This window comes from Marmota flaviventris, chromosome 13 (genome assembly GCF_047511675.1).
Source record: "Marmota flaviventris isolate mMarFla1 chromosome 13, mMarFla1.hap1, whole genome shotgun sequence".
Taxonomy (NCBI): domain Eukaryota; kingdom Metazoa; phylum Chordata; class Mammalia; order Rodentia; family Sciuridae; genus Marmota; species Marmota flaviventris.
The window spans coordinates 70680347-70693108 of NC_092510.1; the positions used below are offsets into that span (position 1 = coordinate 70680347).

The following is a 12762-nucleotide window of genomic DNA, read 5'->3' on the forward strand; positions in this document are numbered from 1 at the left end:
CTCTTGTACAATTGATGGCATGGTTTAATTGGTGGTGTGTGTTTCTTAATGCTACATAAATTCATGACGTATCTTATGGTCATCGGTGACTTCGTTTAGATGAGCTCCAGTGATATATTCTGGAGTTCAAGTGAAAGTAGCCTTTGGGCAGTTAAATTTTGCAGTGTTTGGTTGCACACAATCGGAGTTATTGACACCGGTTGTTTTCTGTTCTTTTGTTACTGCAAACAATGTTCCAATGAAGTCCTGGTGCACAAGTGTCAGGGTGCCTGAGGTCCCCTGGGGAAAGCATGTTGGAGAGATGCAGGTTCTTGCCGTCAGTTATTCCTGCTGCCCCTAAACCTACTCTGATCTGGGCTCTGTGCACCCCCTCTGGCCTTAAGGAAGTCTTGGTTGCTGGAATTTGAGGAGCAGCCAAGTTAAGATGCTGACCAGAGGGAGGAACTTGCTGGCCAGGCTTTCTGGGAAACTTTTCCTGTCCTCACTTGCTACCTCATATTTGCCCTGGGCTGCCTTTTTGTTTGTCTTTTCCTTTCTTTCCTTTGCTGAGCTCCTAGAGTGGAGAAAGCCTCTGGTGCCTGAGAAGACCAGCTATAACACTGTTGGGTGGTGTCCACTTTGCTTCCCAAGCCCAGTTCTTTCCGGGTTTGCACTTTTCCAGGGAGTGTCCATATTCTCAGAAAGGAGCTCCTTTGGAGGACACTTTTTGTGGTAGGCAGAGCAAAGCCACCTGGCCAGTCGACTCTAGTTCTTACTTTATAATCAGCCACCTAGAGTAGAGATGGTCAGGGGCCACAGGAGTGGGAGGAAGCAGTGGTGAGGAATAAAGGTGACCATGTTGCTAACTAAAGTGCCCGGCTCACCTCTCAGTACTTACTAGTGGTTACTTTCCATCGCTGTCTTTACCTGGAATGGCCTTTTAACCGGTTCACACCCCTTGACTTTCTGTGCCCGTCTGTGAATCTCTCCTTGGGAGATATTCATTCTAGGTGAAGATTTCCTCCTGGAGTTGGTCACTACAGCAAAAGCTGGAGCCAGGTGCGGTGATGCACGCCTGTAATCCCAGGAGTTTGGGAGATTGAGGCAGGAGGTTGACGAGTTCAAAGCCAGCCTCAGCATCAGTGAGGCGCTAAGCAACTCAGTGAGACCCTGTCTCTAAATAAAATACAAAATAGGGTTGGGGTTGTGGCTCAGTGGTCAAGTCCCCCTGAGTTCAATCCCTGGTACCCCCCCCCCCCCCCGCCAAAAAAAGTTGAAACAACCTACATGCCCACTGGCAGGCAATGATTAAATAAACTATGGATTATGCAGGCATTAAGGAAGGAGAGGAAGGAGATGTGGTTAGTTGGAATAAAAAGATGTTTATAGTATATCGTTTAATGAAATGGCAATTGTAATGTGTACATCTAGTGTGGTAGCATATTTTTACATATGTGTGTTTGTATGCAAAGAATTTTAAGATGGTTTAATGATGTAAAGGAAACACTTATAATGTTAGTGGAACAGAGCAGGACTGGGAAACAAAAAGATAAATCCTACACTGTATTTCAGGGACATCCTACCTGCTATGTTCAAACTTGAAAATGATTCCTGATTGTCCTAAGAGAAAATAGGTGGCTCCATAGGTAGTGAACTCCCTGTCAATGGAAAAGTTCAAGGATGTCTTAGCTAGAAGCATGGAAAGGGGGTCAAAACCTTAGGAGCTGAGCGAGATGATTTTTAATCTCCTCAAACTAAACCACCATTCCCATAGTACAAAGCCTGACCTGAGAAACAGACCAGACAGAATGTGGCAAATGCAAAGAGCAATGATTGGCCCCCTTTTTATGCAAATATTGAGGGAGCAGTAACTGAATGATGTTATTATTAAGAAATTAATGTATGCTTAATGCGAGTTGGAATATACAATCCCACAGCGGTACATTTACATACCATCTACATTCCTTTTAAATGGTAGGGAGAACATTATGTTTGCATAATGGCGCTGAGAATTAAAGCAAGACTCATTTTCCAACACTAAGCCTGGGGCATCAAAGTCTGAGTATCTGGGTGGAGAAAACATTCCAAAGCTTTGAAGGCAGATCTGCAGTGTCTGGTTTCTTTTTTAAATCACCCACAAACCTATTGCCATCAGATAGTTCTTTCCCTCCCCGAATCCCAAGGTACCTATTAACACTGTGGGCCACACCTGCCAAGCCCTGCAGGATGATGGGAAACAGAAGGGACAATTCTCCCAGCAGGGAAGTGGGTTGAGGTGCCCTATTGTCTGGCAGGTGGTAAGATCCCAGGCATGGGGGCGGGGCAGGGGTGGGGGGTGGAGGCTACTCTGCATGGATGGTGTGACTTCCACCTCTTCTGCTTATGGCCTGGATACAAAGGACCCAGGGAAAACTAGTTAAAGCCCCACTTAGAGTGGATGCGTGCACACCCTGTAGCTTCTGAAGCAAAAGCGAATGTCTCCATTCATTTCTCCAGTTTTGCATGGTGAGAAATGGCGGGAGCCTTTTATCCCTGTCCTTGGGGAGCTTCCAAGAGGAAGAGGACAGGAGTTCAAGTGAGCGGCCTCTCCATGAACAGGCCATGCATTTGAATCTTAAGCTGAACAGACAGGCCACTCAGAAGGCCCTGCTCCAGGCTGAGAGGCCATAAAAATCCACGTCTTCAGACCTCCCATGGGCCACTCCAGAGCAGGGGGAGAGGTGTGTTTCCAGCGGAAAGGCCCCTGAGTGATGGGCAGGGATTGTCAAGGGACAGATTTTGCTTCCATGCAGTGTACAGGGGACATGGCAAGAGGCAGATGGGGAAGACAGGAATTCAGCTGCTGAGCAGCCAAAAAAGAATGACAGGGGACTTTCCCTCCTGCATTAACAACTGTGAAATTTGGACAAAATGAATAAATCTACATGGGCAGGCACTGGACAGTGTTCTGACACAGGGCAGTGGTCCCTGAGAGGGAGGATGGGGCCACATTTCCTTGGGGTCACCCCTGGGGATGCCTTCTAGGCCACAGTGCAGGGAGGTGGGCAAGTGGTCCTCAGGGTTTGGCTTTACAGGGGCATCAGAGTTTTGGCTGCGGAACTGAGATTTGGGGGGTGTAAGACACAAAAGAGGGAGGAGCCATGGAGAGGCAGCACCAGAAGCTTAGACCTTCGCTATCTCTGTATTGCACAAGTACCGGGTGACCTGGTAGGGAGTGGCTACGGGGTCTGAGAGCTTCTGGGGCTCACATACTGCTGAGGGGATGCTGGCAGTCAGGTCCACTCCAAATGGGCTGCCCCAGCCCCACAGGGTCCCTACTCCAAGTTCAAAAACACTCCCATAGGCCAAGTAGCAGACTCCTGCAAAGGTGTTTCAGCCCCAAGGTCCCCTCCTGTGGGCTTCCAAGTTTTAAAAATTCCAACTTTCCCTTTGTTCTAATCTTAGTGGTGGTGACTGTCTCTGCAGTTGCTTACTAAGTTAATACTTTTTTATATTAAGCTCTGCGTGTTCCCTAACTAGGCCCTGAATGACATCTCAATGCCTACCAGAGTGGTCCTGGGAAAGCACCCTCAAACATGAGTCACAGTCAAATAACTACAGAGCTCATCTAGAAATAAGCTCCAATGGTAGTGTAAGTTATTTATTTAAAAAATATAAGAATTATGTTTCTTGTAGCTGCAGGTCAGTATTCCTGAAAATGACAAATACAATTTAAGTATGTGGGCTGCATGATTATAGCATAAGTTGAATTTACAGCCTTGCCAATCTGTTGGGACACTGATTAATGTTACAGAGTGAGATCCACCTAAGTGACCATGGGGGTCTGCATCCACTGGTTCTTGCAATCTTGCATGAAGAATTCAAGTGAGTCACACATAGGAACAGGCAGGAGTTCAATAGAAGAGAAAGGAAAAGGGATCCCCTTAAGGGAGAAAGAGAGTGCATCCTCTCAGAGAATAGAGGGACAGTGTGCCTCTCCTGCCCTTCTGTTTCATCGGAGGTCCCAGGGAGCTTCCAAGAGTCCCACTCAGGTCCACCTCTCCACTTTTGACTGACAGCAGGATTGCGTCAGACTTTCGAGTCCTCACTGTGCATGGTGGTGGGGAGATTTTTACTATTTTAATGACATGCTAAAGATCCAAGGCCCCTCTGGGTTACTTTGTCCCATGCTGACCAGTTCTAATTGGGACTTATCCTTACAGATTTTGTGGTTGGGGGACTTTGCTTCTAGTTATCTGGTCTCCTTGAGTCTTGGAATCTAGTCTGTGTAAAGGTCACAAAAGTTCACCTGCTTCAGGGTAACTTGTATTCTTCTTATTGGTACAGAAAAGTCTTTGAGTCCACATTTCTCCTACAGAGAATATGTTGTTTGCTGAGGAATGTAACATATTCTAATGACTTAAGTGTCACATGAAGTGTCCCATGCTCCACATAACAGGAAAAACTGCAAGTCTGATGTCCACAAGTCAACTGGAATCACCACAGAGGAGAGCGGGGGCCTCTTCATTCTGAGCCTCTCTTGCCTTGGAAGCAGCTTGGGCATCATGTCTGAGAAGATTCACTTTCCTTTGCCTAAGGACCCTGTAAAAAGGTCACCCAGGCAGTTGCCTTGCAAGGAGTACCCTTTCTCCTCAACACCTACGTCTTGTGGCCACTAGATTCCCAAAGGGCATCAGATGTGCTTGAGTAGGGTGGATACAAAGCCTGACCTGAGAAGATAGAGCTTCTATGCCAGAAAGTGTGGCTACTGTAGAAGCCCAAGGAACATGTGCATGAATGGATTCCAATGGCCTTAGAGGGAGGAGGAGGCAATGCAACTCTGTATTAAATCAAATTTATGAATACAAGTGCCCCTTCCAGAAATTCAACATGGTAGCTCTATAGTTTACTTAACTCCTGGAATAAAACTAGGACTCAGTGATGACCTCCATGTAGTGATATTGAGATGCCAGAACTTTCTTGGTGTGTTGTACAGGAAGGAATACTAGGGCTTAAGTAGAAGTTAGGATTGATTTACTGTGGACAATCTGCACGGCCACCCACCCACTACGTTCCCCAAGGGGTCACAGAGGATGTTCCCTTCACTGTGATACTGGGAAATACACAAGTGAGAGGAGCACTAATATCCTTGAAAACCTCCTGGTGGCCACATGAGATAAGAGTTCCCCCACTGAGATGGGCTCTCTGACTCCACTACAGATGATGGGTTCCCAGAATAGCAGGGGCCCAGTGGTAGCAAAATGTGCCAAAGATAGCGGGGCACATATCCCATAATAGGCAGCAGGATCGGGTGGGCGTCCCAGTGTTTTGACCCACAGGGACCTTTGGCATTGACTAGTCATCACCATATCCTTAAGAATGACATAGATGAGCATCCTACTGAAGTGTCCCATGCTCCACATAACAGGAAAAACTGCAAGTCTGGTGTCCACAAGTCAATTGGAATCACCACAGAGGACAGCGGGGGCCTCTCATCTGTTTTTCAGATCTAAACTAGCCCCATTGCATGAAAGGGAATCCAGATCCCCTTAAAGACAGACTCTGTATAAATGTATTCTGTCAAACATCCTGTAAGCTCTTTCCAAGGGGACCACTGACATCTACTACAGTGAGCCACAGTCCGAGTCGGGCTGATGGCACCGAGGGATTGAATTCAAATCCCAGTGACCACCCTGTAGTTACTTCCCCAGCTCCTGAATATACAGACATACCTGGCAACCAGTCTCAACGTGACTTTGACACACAACGTAAGGGCCATTTTGAGAGGCAGGGCCTTGTGGAAGCCCCTGGAACTTTCTCTTTCTACAGATAGTAAAATAGCTTCGACCGTTTCTCCCCCCCCCCCCCCCCCACAAATAATTGAATGAGATGTAATCTTGCCAGCAGGGGGATCCATTTTCTTAGAGGAGAGCCTTCTTTAGAGGGACCTGCCTCTGGCCCTACTCCTTTCAAGGTAATAACGTGCCCTTGTTGTGCTAAGGAGCATCGAGTGCCCTCCCCAGTCAGGGAAAACATTAGAGGTTTTTGGTTTTGTTTTTCTTATTCTCCAAACATCTCCCCTGTTGTGGAGGAGAGCCGGACTCTGTTCATACTGCTGCAGCACACCTCTTAGTTTATAGACTCACTGATTCATGGACTCATCCGTTCTTCATTCCTCAAACTTTTTGAGGCCCAGCCCTGTGTGCAAGTCCTCTGCTAGGCCCCGGGGATGAAGCACAGGGATAAACAGCTCTTGGTCAAGAAGAAAGAACAGAAACACACCAGCTCTATGCTCAAGCTGGTGGCATGAGGAAGCAATTTCAGTGCAGTCAATGTTGCCATAGAAAAATATGGAGGCGGGGGATGTGGTGGTGCACGCCTGTGATCCTCGCAGCTTGGGAGCCTGAAGCAGGAGGACTGGAAGTTCAAAGCCAGCCTCTCAGCAACTTAGTGAGGCCCTAAGCAACTTATTAAGACCCTGTCTCTAAATAAAATATAAAAATGATCTGAGGCTCAGTGGTGCAGCACCCATAGGTTCAATCCCTGGTACCAAAAAACGTATGGGAGTGGGGTTGTCAAAGAAGGCTTTCTGCAGAAGGAGATTTCTAAACTGACTCTCAAAGAGCCAAAAGATGTTGGCCTGGAAAGAGAGTGGAGAGAGGGAACCTGGTGGAGAGCAGTGTGCGGGAAGCCAAGCCATGCAGTTCAGAGAGAGCACAGTGAAATCGGGAAGGAGGAGAAAGCCACACAGCTGCAGTGGCCCAGGGAGTGGGGAGGAGTGGGGGCCAGGCTGGAAGGGTCAGTGAAGACAGGTCCCTAGCTGGGCCCCACCTGCTGGGATTGGAAATGGTGCAACCCCGATTTGGCCACAGTGCATCAGGTCTGTATTGCTGTTTGATAGACTGCCATTTTACAGGAGGGGGAAGAGGCCAGAGAGGATAGGCCTTTGCAGAAAGGTTTTTCTGCTGCTTCTTTCAGCATCTTCCTAGAGCCATCAACCAAATAGCAGTGTCAGTCGTCTGTGGCAAAGCGCCACCTTGTGGCCAATTTCAGAATTACAGATATGGGAATGGTTGTTCCTCAAACATCAATCCGGGCATATTTCCTAATTATTAGGAGTCAGAGTATTGGGATAAACAGCTCTTGGTCAAAAAGAAAGAACAGAAACACATAGTGAAATCACAAAATTCTCAGAGGTATGAGTGTTTATGTCCACCATGCGACCAGCGCACTGGTTTCATTAATGAGGTTCTTGGCATTAAAGTTAGCTAGCGAGATCGAAATAAAACACACAGACTCAGTTACCTTTTTCTATGACCAGGTTCGAGATGGCTCCCCCTCTGGCTTCCACCTCTAACTGCCCGGTAGGGCAGCAGGGATTACTCAGGGCTAGCAGGAGAGAGAGAGAGCGAGCGCTCCAGGGAGTAGCCTTTTATTGGGGAACAAGAAATTCAGGGGAGAATTCCATCCAATGAAGGTTGAGGGGGGCTGCACTCCAAGGTCAGGGTCAGTGATTGGCCCCCAGGGTCAGTGGTCAGTCACACCCCCACACGGACGGGCTCTCTCATCAGGAGAGGGCCGGGAAACTCTGACACAGATTAGCCAGAGCGCCTCAGACCCAAACCGGTAGTTGCCCAGTCACGTGTGAGAATGGCTCTCCACATTTATGCAGCAATGGAGTTGGCAGGGGAGGGGGGATGTCTGAGGTTTCAGAGATGACAACTGAGCTCGCCCAGTAGGCAGAAGGATCTTCAAGGTCACCTGCTGACATCCCCACTAGACCAAGGGGGTAACTGCATCATGGAGTAGGAATGGAGTTGCTCAAGTTTGCTCTCTTAATTTTCTGTAGCTATAACAGAATACCTGAGGCTGGGTAATTTATAGAGAAATGAAGTTTATTTTGGTTCATGGCTCTGGGTCTGGGAAGTCCAAAAGCACAGTGCCAGCAACTTCTTAGCTTCTGCTGAGGACCTTGTGCTGTTCACGTATGGCAGGAAGTGGAAGTGTGAGTGAGTGTGTGTGTGAGAGAGGCAAAACATGGGAGGCACTTGCTTTATAACCAGCAGCTCTGGCAGTAAGAAATCCAGTCCCAAGAGAGTGAAAACTCAAACGTATGAACCCCACTTAATGGTCTAATTGTCTCTTAAAGACCCCACTTCCCAACACCACCACAAAAGCTGAGTACAACGCGTACATTGGAGGGGACGTTTTATATTTAAACGTTAACACCACACAGCCCTTAGCAGAGTGGGATCGAGGACCTAGGTTTCTGGGAGTCCCTGTCCAGAGCTCTTCTTCCTCACATGGTTGGCCTTCCTGTTCCTGGTGTGCTAGAAGTGGCCTTTGCAGGACCTGATCTTCTGCCCCTGTCTGTCCCATGTGGCCCCATCACAGTGATTTGTCACTACCTGCATTCCAGTACAGTTAGCGCTTCCCTGTTCCCTGCATTCCATATGGGTGACATTGCAAAACACTAAAACTCTCCCCAGGGAGGACACTGCACACGCCAGGCCGTTGGCCTACCTGGGAAGAAGGGGCAGGCGTGACCCCAGAGCCTCTGACCTTAGGAGCTGGCCTAGTTCTTGGTGCATAGGGGCTTCCTACAGAGCAATGAAGGAGGAGAGGGGAGGTGGATGGGCCCTGAGTCCCAGTGTCTCTGTAGACTTTTCCAGAGCTGAGTCTTCTCTAGAATCATCTGGAAAGACAACCTGGGGCCAGATCACAAAGACCACTGAATGCCTAGCTAAGGAGCTTGGCTTTATTCTTCCAAGAGGGAGGAGCCAAGCTGGCCTGTGAACAGAGAAGAAATGGGATGGGAATATAAATTAATTTGTTTCTTTTTGATGATTGTTTCTGACATTCATTTTTCTGGTTGTAAAACATACACAGGAAGAACATTGGATTAGGTGAGGATGTTTTGAGCCCCATCTCTGCCACACATCACCTGTGGATTCTAGAACAGTCACTCCTCAGACAGTCTCACCCCTGACAACCACTGCACTGGGTCCTCCAGGCATCTGGGCTCCGTTGAATTTAGTAACTGAGCCCTCTCTATATAGGATAAATAGAGGCCATCCTGAGATAAGCACCCAACATTTGGGAGACAAGCACGGCCTTCATGAGGGGCTGTTGACTTTCCTTCTGTGGCACTGCCCACACTCTGAGCCCTGCTAAATACAGGGGTCAAATATACTAACCTCCTAAACCGGTGTAGTTTGACATCTCTGCCAGCGGGTGGCACTCTTCCATAGCTTCTAGGAAGAGGTCTCTAGTGGAGGGCTGGAAGCTCTGTTCTGCTCAGTGTCCTTTATCACCAAGCCAGGTGAAGTCAGAGTCTTCAAATGCCTCAGTCAAAAAATAGAATCAGTAAACATTGGCTAGAACAAGCAGGGTTCAAAAGGCTTGCATGGGTTTTCATGGGGGAGATAAATGAGATGTTGAAATGTTCTGGAGATAACAGATCAAATTCTGCTTGAATTCAACACTGAAATGCAAAAGCTTGGGAGAAGGAGGGAAATTCACCACGTTGTGGAGTTGTGCTGGGTCTCACGTGTGGAGTGCGACAGCCCCTCAGCACTGGGTCCTCATTACCATGGACGATACTTCCTTGAATGTCAGCATCTGAGAATAAATGTCTTAGCTCTTCTCCATTTTAAAGTGGCTGCCTTCCCAACCTCCCTGGGGAGTTTGTGACAATCAATCATGACTCTCTGTTAATGGTGGAAAGAGAGGAATTGTAGGGTGCTGAGGAAGACCACCGTGATCCCCCAAGACTTGAAAACATTTTGGGCGGCAGAGCCAGGAAGCACTGGCAGAAGGGTGCTCCAGGAAGAGAGAGCATCTCCCTGTGCCTAGGAGGAGAAGAGCTTCAGATTTTTTCTTCTGAGCGACGCAGCAGAAATGCACCATCAACGGACTCTCCGGGTGAAGCCGAGGGCCTGGGCTAGAGGAAGGAGTTCTGCTGTACTCAGTCTTCATGTCTTCTTTCATCTTCCTTGCCTTGTTTTACTTCGAGAAGAAGCATTTACAGAGCCTCTCCTGTGTCCCAGGTGTGCCGACTCACATCTGGTTGTGGTTTCCAAGTCACTAGGATCTGTCGGGGAAGCTGGGACTTGGACACTATCAGCTGTGATGTGACTATACACTTAGCATCCCAAGCAGTTCCTGGCACACAGTAGGTCCCCAAGAATAATAATGTTCCTGGAGTGCTTACCTGGGTGTCAATCACTCTGCTGAGCGTTTTGTATCTTAGCTCATTTCAACCTTGCATGTTGTTAGGGTTTGGATTTGGAACATCCCCACAAAGCTCATTTGTTGAAAGTGTGGTCCCCAAAACAGCAAGGTTCAGAGGTGAGGCTCTTAGGCAATGATTGGATACTGAGGGCTCTGACCTCATAATTTGGTGGATTAATCCATTAATAGCTGGATAAACTACTAGAAGGTGGAAGCAAGTGGAGGGAGTAGATCACTGGGGTCTTGACCTGGGACACACACCCCCGCCCCATTTCCTGGCTGCCCTGAGCTGAGCCACTTTCCTCCACCACGCCCTTCCACCATGACTTTCTGCATCCCCTCAGGCCCATAGCAATGGAGTCAGCCAATTACAGACTGAAATCTTTGGAACCCTGAACCAAAATGAGCTTTTCTTCCTTCAAGTTGTTTATGTCACGTATTTTGGTCACAGTGACACATGCCCATGAAGTAGGTGTAACTCATCCCAGTTAAAACAGGGTCATGATGTAGCTTGCCTATAGTTGCACAATTAAGAAATTGTAGAGTCTTTCCCCAAGTCCACACTCTGAACCACTGCACCATAGTGATCTCCATAAATGTGTCTAAGTGAAAAAACACAGAAGCCCTATATCCAAGATACAAGAGGTGTGTAGACTAAACCCAGATTACACTGTATCGATCAGAAGATATTTCCAGGCAGTTACTATGTCAAGAAAGGACTCAATGAACAAATTTGGTGCTGATGATCAGGGTGGGTGGAGGTGTCTAGGCAGGGTTAAAGGGAAGCAGGTGGGTGCCACAAATGGCCAGGCTTTGTCAGTTAGGGTGTCTGTTCATTGCCTCCAAGGCCCTTTCCTGCTCCCTTGTAGCTGATTCGATCTGGGGTATTATGGTCTGAATTGTGTCTGCTCCAAACTCACTTGCTGGAGTTTTAACTCCCATTACTTTAGAACATGACTGTATTTGGACATCGGATCATTAAAGAGTTATCTCAATTACAACAAGGTCTTATTCTTAACATACAGAACCTGAACCACATGATGCTCACAAGTCCCTCATTCTCTGTGCCACATTAAACAGCCCTATGAGCTATTGCAACAAGAAAGCCCCACACACCGCTGGAGTATTACAAGAAGACTTTGTTTCTTGCTCATGGGCTAGTCTATAGGAGGATGGTCCGTAGGAGGCCTTTTCCTCTACATGGTGAGTCAAGGACCCAGGCTCCTTCAATCTTATGATTTCACTTCCTGTACAGCCCTGGAGTCCAACCAGCAGATGAGGAAAGAGGGGGAAACAGACAGCCTTGCTTCTTGACCACGTCGATCACTTCCCTTCCCAGCCCATGGGTGAAACCTCGTCCTGTGTTAGCTCCTGAGTAGGGTCCAGCCTGGGAAGGTCCCACCCAGCAGCAGCCTTATTTTCTGCACAGGGAGCAGGAAGGCTGGCAGGCGGGCAGCTGGCTCTGCATGCAGGTGAGGTTCAGTTTGAACTTATCTCCAGCTTCTTTCCCCAGCAAACGGGCTGCCTTGTTTCCAAGGGGAACCAGCAAGTCAGGGAGTCGAGTTGACCTGCTGTGAGGCACATTCCTAGTTTATTGCCTATAATAATTTTCATAGCTAGTCTAAGGGGCCACAGCTGCGGGACGAAGCTCTGACAACTGAAGGGCCAGGCGGGGGGTCCCGTAAGGGTCAGCAGTGAGGGGAGGAGAGGCTGCAGGAGAGCAGCTCCCACTTTTGCAATATGAGAAGGAGAGGAAGAGCAGAAGTGAAGCCAGGGTGTTGTGAAACCAGGAAGAGGGCTGCTCTCCTGCTTTCCTTGCTCAGGTAAATATTTGACTGGGTATTTGCCTGTTGGGTGCGGGGAAGAGACTTGGCGAGAACACCAGCCCAGAGGAAGCAGTCATAACCAGGAGCCCCAAGAACAATCCAGAGACCCTTCGTCCGCTAGTGCATCGCCCACCCGGGCTTCAGGTGGCCCGTTACCAGCCAGATGTTCACTGCAAACGCAAGGTGAGTGCCAGGTAATGAGGCGGGACAACTGCGTGTCCCAGGCACCTGTCTTGTATGTTGATTGATGGAAACTGGGAGAAGGCAGGGGTTAGGTAATGTGCAGGCGGGCTGGCGTGGAGGAAAGAAGCAGGGGTAGGTTCCTGGGTCATTCCTTTCATCTTTGGTTCAGAGCCACAGAGTGAGTGAACAGAGACCAGACGTGGAATTAGAGGGTTCTGGGTTCAAATCCCAACTCTGCAGTTTCTGACCCCAGTTTGTTAATCTATTAATCAGGTGGAATAGCCCCCGTAACCGGTGCCCGTGACCAGTCTCTCCATCCCTGGGCTCCTTCCCCCCCAGGCTCTGGCATACACTTCCTACCCTTCACTGTGTATGAGATCAGCCTTTTTGGATTGTTCATATGAATGAGATAATGAGTGCTTGCCTTTAGGTGTCTGTTCCTTTTGCTTAACATGGTATCCTCCCCTGTCTTCTAGGTTGCTCAAATGACAGGACTGCCCTCTTTCTCTGTCCCGATTGTGTTGATGAACCATATTTCTCTACCTGTTCTTTGCTGTTGGAC

The 12762-nt window shown here is 48.3% G+C and overlaps 1 protein-coding gene across 1 annotated transcript in view; it reads left to right on the top strand.

Moving 5' to 3' along the window:
• The first annotated feature begins 12046 nt into the window (after positions 1 to 12046).
• Positions 12047 to 12762, top strand: part of LOC114089277 (stimulated by retinoic acid gene 6 protein-like) — a 42360-nt gene continuing 41644 nt past the window's right edge. The window contains exon 1 of the mRNA XM_027931079.2: positions 12047 to 12200. Within this exon, the coding sequence (XP_027786880.2) occupies positions 12181 to 12200 (20 nt within the window). The 5' untranslated portion in view covers positions 12047 to 12180. The remainder of the gene's footprint in view (positions 12201 to 12762) is intronic.